Source organism: Squalius cephalus (assembly GCF_949319135.1).
Source record: "Squalius cephalus genome assembly, chromosome: 19".
In the NCBI taxonomy this organism is placed as follows: Eukaryota; Metazoa; Chordata; class Actinopteri; order Cypriniformes; family Leuciscidae; genus Squalius; species Squalius cephalus.
Window position 1 is genome coordinate 27,405,559 of NC_137140.1, and position 6,152 is coordinate 27,411,710.

Genomic DNA, 6,152 nt, shown 5'->3' on the forward strand with positions numbered 1-6,152 from the left:
CTATATTTATTTAAAAGGCTTAACAGGTGGGAATTCAGTGCCATTATGCACAAATGCTTCAGCTATAAATGTAAAAAAAAAAAAAAAAAAAAAAAAAAAAAGCCTGGTCATAACAAGGGACAGGATACCTCAAAGCCGTATATATCCACAATGCCGACGGTGCTGTCCATCTCTGTGGGGATCAACCAGTCATTGATGCGTTCAAGAATCCAGTCAAACAGCACAGAATACAGCGTCTTGGCAATGGCATCTCTGAATCAATAGCAATCTGTAAATATTCCTCGACTACATGATGTAATTTAATAATTTCAATAACATTTAATCATCTAACCTGGATTCAATGGCACTTTCCACAGATAGAGGGCAGTAGATCCTATCATAAGTTGTTTCCTGCGGAAACAAATTAGGACATATTTCTATTGTGTTGAAGGAATGTTCTAGGTTGAAAATATGTTGTGAAGGAAATCTGAGGCTTATGATTTTATAAAAGCACTTACTCTACCGTTCAAAAGTTTGAGGTTGGTAAGGTTAACGTTTTTGAAAGATTATGCTAAAAAAAATGCATTTATTTGACCTTAATATAAGATTAATAGATTTGTCTATTTTAATATATTTTAACATGCAGTTTATTCCTGTGATGGTGGCAAAGCAGAATTTTTTCATCATTCTAAAATGCTGATTTGGTGCTCAGGAAACATTTCTTATTAATAATGTAATATTTTTGTGGAAACCGTGATAACCTGATTTTCAGGATTCTTTTATGAAAAGAAAGTTCAAAAGAACAGCATTTATTTTAAATAGAAGATTTTATGTTACAATGTAACAGTCTTCTTTACTGTCCTTTATCATCATTTTAATGCATTCACTAATTTTTCACACTAAACTTGTTTCACATGTATGTGTATTGTTTATGTGGTGTGACTATATTATTGCCACAAGGATCATTTTATTACGGAGTAAATGTTTACAGATTGGCCCCATTCACTGTAACCTATATATTTTTGCTTTTATTTAAAGAATAGAAGAGAGAGTGGAAATTAATTGTTGTTGTATTATACATTATGCCACAAATGCTGTCAACTGAGCTTAACTTGTACGAAACCCAAAATATTCCTTTAAGTCTGAGGGCATGAGAAGAAACAAATGTGTATTTGGATAAGAGTGTGTGTGAGTTGCTTACAGTCACCCGGTGTGTGATGACTGTCTGTAAGGCCTCTGCGGACACCTGCAAGAGGTTTCCCACTCTCCGAGCCTCAGCTTCACTAAAAATACGGGCGACCTCAAACGATTCACTCTAATTTTGTGAAAAGACAAACACACACACACACACACACACACACACACACACACACACACACACACACACAGCTTATCGTATACATTTTAAAGGGTCCAACATCCTAAAATTGTCCATGAAAGGGCAACCACACCTCATAGGAGCTAAAGCAAATGTTGCCCAGCTGCAGGATTGATGACAGAATGCCCCAAATGGTTGCTAGTTGATCTGCATGTAAACCAATTGTCTCCAAGCAGTGGACCAAGAGCATGAAGTCTTGATTGTCATGCTTCCCTTGTAGCTCACAAGCCCTGCCCTTAAAAAGCATTCAAAACTGGAATATTTAGAAATATTAGGAAAAAATCACAAAGAAATGGGCTATTCATGGGCTTTTCTTTTACCTGGTTGAGGTAGAAGTACGTTTCAGCTCCTTGCAGGTAAAGATCCTGCTTGTCCCACTCATTCATCCCAGCCAACAGCTCATAAAACACATGGTAGTTTCTCTCCTCCTTAGCCTAAAGGAACACAGTTCCAGTCAATTCAATTATTTCAGATGTCCTAAAGTGCAAGCTAATGAATAAACATCTAACCTGGAAGACAATTCGTGATTTTTCAAGGAGATATTTTGACAAAGATGTCCCGACAACAACACCACTGAAAAAAGAAATGAAGATCATCTCATGCTCATCTAATGCTAACTGCCACTTAAATCAGGCCAACAACAACATGCAGTACACTTACTGGCATATGTGGATGTGTATGTACTTTCCAAATCGGCTAGAGTTGTTATTCAGTATAGTCTTGGCATTACCAAAGCTCTCAAGAATGGGCAAAACATCCATTGGCTGATGAGAGGAAGGTATTTCTTTGAGTTTTCTATCTTATTATTGCCAAACTTATTCAAATGGAATAATAAATTGCTTTACCTGGCGTAATTTATCGTTTCTGCCTTGATACATGGAACTCAGGTAGTGGACAATGAGCTTGGCAGCCTCTGTCTTGCCTGATCCACTTTGCCCACTGTTGAGACATTCACATTCGTTCAAATGTATAATATAGGAATATGCAAATGTGTAATTGATAATGTACAGTCAGCTGGTCATTATAAATGTAAATTGCTATGTATGTGTCTATGTGTATGTATATGCATATGTTTGCGTATGTATGTATATGCATGTAAAAATGTAAATGTACATGCATATGAATCATACCCATAATCCTCCTCACCTTATGATGATGCAGTGCTCCTGGGTGATATTCTGAGATTGGCAAAAGGCAGCATCTGCTATGGCATATATATGACTGCAGGGACAGTGAAAATCATTCTTTCAACTTCATTGCTAATCTCTTATAAAAGAAAAAGAAAAACATAATTTGCCTACTGCTCATATGGCAAAAAAAGATATCTATAGCCAAGCAATTCTTGAGTCCTCATAGTGAAAGCACTCACGGAGCATTATTGTGCTTCTCTTTACCCTGGTACTGCTGTCTCAGATCCTCAGTGTAGATGCTGAGAAGCTTGAAGGGGTTGATGGACAGAAGCATATTGCCAATATACGTCTGTTGGTTTCATAAAATGTTTTAATAAAGTTGAATTTGAGAAAGAGGAACATATTCAATCGTATAGAAAAGGAAATGCATACATAAATGGAATCCCGATGAAATCGCTTCTTGAGATTCAGCAGAACAGAACTCTCACACACCTCTCTGGAAAAAGTTTTCATGTTTTAAAACAATGCAAACAAACTCAACATGTCATTTGATATGCAAATTAATGTTTTGTTCATATAATCCACTCTTTACTGCTGTGCCTTTTGTTTCCTAGTTTACATGAGGAAATGTGCATCAGATGATTGACTCACTCCAGCTGTGCCAAATCTTCCACCTCATCCACCTCCACAGCTTGGCTGCTTCCTGGCATCATTACCTGAGGCACAAAGTAAAGGAAGCAGAGCAGATCTGTCACTGAGAGCCCCCAGTGGGCAGACATGTGGATAACACCCACACTCTTTCCCAGCTGACATCTTCTCTGATTCAAACAATAAACTTGTAGATATCACTGCATCCCTTATAACATCCCAAATATACACAGAGGTTATTTGCAATTACAAATGAGTTCAACACCAAGAATTATGTAAATTATTTTGCAAATATCCTACCTGTGTGCTGTTAAGTCTCTCCTCTAGCATTTTTTGGGTCGGATCTTCGGATTCCCATGGGCCTTTGTCATTATGGACTGGAATGACGTGAGCATGTTCATCATCTTGATACACTGTCCATTTAGTGAGCTTCTCCACCGTTTGATGGGGCAGGAGGTTCTCTGAACGCAGCCAGTCTTGAGGATCACCACACATCTGTTGAGTCTGAGCCCAGTGTAGCTCCATAGCGGAGGGCAAAAGACCCTCGCCCATCAGCTCCGCCACCTCTCGATCTGCATCTTCCTCATAAGAAGGTTGCGTCACTCCATTCCTCCATGTCTCGGATTCTGCTGTTATATCTGCCTTCCTTATATTCCGCTCCACTTCTTTGCTCTGTCCCGTACTTACACCTTTAATCAAAGGTTTTGACATAGACAACTTGGTGATGTTTACTTGCGATCCCCCAAGTTTTCCCTTGGCGGCTTGTAATATACTTGTACCACCATTGATCCCTAATATTGGCTCTTTGTTGTCTGCTTTGACCTCTGGCTGTCCCTCAGTCACTCGAGAGTTTGGACTGCCATTCTTATTACTTTCACTCTCCTGAGTGTTTTTCTTGATGGACCTTAGTAGGCTAAGGTCTGGCTTGACTGGAAGAACCAGTCGAGCACCAGGCTTTGGTGGTTTACGCTCTGTGATGCCTCCATCGCCTGTGCTGGTGCTAGTAGATGGACTGGTGGCTTCCTTTGCCTTGTCAATTTTGTTCATCCTCGGGAACACAATTGCATATTTGGCATCTCCTGAGTTGGCCTTTTCCTCTACGTCTTGTGGAGATGAACAAGGCTCATCAAAAGAATCACCCTGGGGATCAGCTGTAGCACCCTCATCTGTCTTGGAATCCTTTGAGGATGATACTTCCTTCTTTGATTTTCCACCACCTGCCATTTTCATAACCATCTTGTGTCTGATAAGACTCTTCTTTGACTTGATACTACTACTCCTCTTCTTTAATACCAAAGCAGAGAGCCATTTTGAGACCCCAATCGCTTGGGTGACTGCCGATATCTTTCTTCGAACGTGAATGCTCTTTGGCATCTTCTTTTGAATCCATCCTGAGACACGCCGCAATGTCGTCATGCCTCTTTTCCGGGCCAATAAACGCTCTGTTGACTTTGAGGACATTTCGTCTTCAGGCTCAGCTGCATCTGGCACTATTTTCTCACATGCATCTTGTTTTGGTTCTTCAACAACATCTACAGTGTCTTTTGAAGTTTCCTCTTTGGCGTTCTTGCTTTTATCATCTTTCCCTTTGCCTTTCATTGAAAATAGCCCACGAGATTGTCTGTTCAACAATCCTTTTGGGCCTTTTGTTGGGCTTTCTTCCTGTTGATCTGCTTCCTCTGTCTTGGCAATTGCCTTTGTTTTACTTGCCAACTGTAGAATTTGAGACTTACCTTTAGTGGTGCCAACTTTGGAGAGAGCCATTCCTTTAATTTTGACTGCTTTTGAAGACACAGAACCTTCTTTAGGGTCCTCTCCTCTAGAAGGCCCCTTCTTTTGTAGTATCTTGGATTTTAACATCTTTTTCTGCCCCTGAAGGTGGACTGTCAGGTTTAGTGGTCCTGGTTTTGCTGATGAACGTGCCGTCTCTCCCTGTGTGCTCTCTTGCCCTGTATCACTCAGTACCTCGTCAGAGTCTATTTCTTCTAGTTCCTTCTCGGGTTCTATGATTTTATTTTCAGTAGGCACGTCAGAGTTGTCCTCGCTCACACTTTTCTTCTCCTCTTCTTCTTCTTCCTTTTCTGTTTTTTTGTCTACATCTGACAGCTCTTCTTCACCACTTAATACACTTGCGTCTGTCTCATCAGTGTCCTTGATGCAATCTGACCCCTCCTTCTTGTCATCCTTACCTTCTTCATCACTGTCTTGCTCTGAGCTCTCTGCTTTCTCGCTCTCTGATTCATCCTCTTCGGTATCAACTACTTTAGCACCTCCCCTTGTACCTTTTGCAGGAGTTTTGGCTAGACTTTTTTTCTGGTCAGGTTTTGATTTGACAGCTTTCCCAGCTCTCCCTCTTACCATATTGCCATTGGTAACCTTAGCCGGTAAGATTTTGCCATTTTGCTTTTTAGCTTTGGCTATTTGCCTAGAGGTCTCTATCTCTTCCTCTGGTGGTGCCTCGGTTTGGTTACTCTTTCCAGTTTTCTTCTCCTTATCTTTTTTGTTCTTCCCTTTCCCAGCTATCTCTTCCTTTACAGATTTATCACCTTTTCCTTTCCCAATTTCATTATTATTTGAGAGAATTTGAGATCCAGTCTTTCCTCCTTTTTTCAGGGGAATTGATTCTTTTTTGTCTGTCTTTCCTGCCACTGCTTTTTGCTTCCCTCTAGCCTTGGTAGGGGATTTGGCTGGAGGCATGATTCTGGGTCAAAGTAACCTCACTGGTCCTCTTTCTGACTTTCCCCCTCAATGTCAAGACATTTCTTCAATGACCTAAGAATACTAAAATATTTTCAAAGATTAGAAGATCTGTGTCAGGAAGGTACTCCAAAACCGTAATATCATTATGCTAATTTTTTTTTTTTTTTTTACTTTTGTGCAGGTCTAGTGAAACTGATGCATATCAGCAACCTTAACTACCATGGGTGGAGATCATGTGTCATGTCTTTCAACTAAAGTGCAAGGTGTACCTGACCTAATGGTCACCATTAGGACTGGGTTTCAGACATTTAGCTCTT

General features: G+C 40.1%; 1 protein-coding gene across 1 annotated transcript in view; it reads right to left on the reverse strand.

Annotated features, from left to right (window-relative positions):
- The window catches only part of myo15b (myosin XVB), a gene marked incomplete at its 5' end in the record, with an annotated part of 33,008 nt that extends 27,176 nt beyond the window's left edge, over nucleotides 1–5,832 (reverse strand). The window contains 13 exons of the mRNA XM_079850896.1: nucleotides 129–252; nucleotides 332–390; nucleotides 1,181–1,294; nucleotides 1,431–1,592; nucleotides 1,678–1,791; nucleotides 1,867–1,930; nucleotides 2,018–2,121; nucleotides 2,203–2,296; nucleotides 2,504–2,578; nucleotides 2,727–2,836; nucleotides 2,920–2,983; nucleotides 3,139–3,203; nucleotides 3,436–5,832. Coding sequence (XP_079707022.1) covers nucleotides 129–252; nucleotides 332–390; nucleotides 1,181–1,294; nucleotides 1,431–1,592; nucleotides 1,678–1,791; nucleotides 1,867–1,930; nucleotides 2,018–2,121; nucleotides 2,203–2,296; nucleotides 2,504–2,578; nucleotides 2,727–2,836; nucleotides 2,920–2,983; nucleotides 3,139–3,203; nucleotides 3,436–5,832 — 3,546 coding nt within the window. The remainder of the gene's footprint in view (nucleotides 1–128; nucleotides 253–331; nucleotides 391–1,180; nucleotides 1,295–1,430; nucleotides 1,593–1,677; nucleotides 1,792–1,866; nucleotides 1,931–2,017; nucleotides 2,122–2,202; nucleotides 2,297–2,503; nucleotides 2,579–2,726; nucleotides 2,837–2,919; nucleotides 2,984–3,138; nucleotides 3,204–3,435) is intronic.
- Nucleotides 5,833–6,152: the final 320 nt, after the last annotated feature.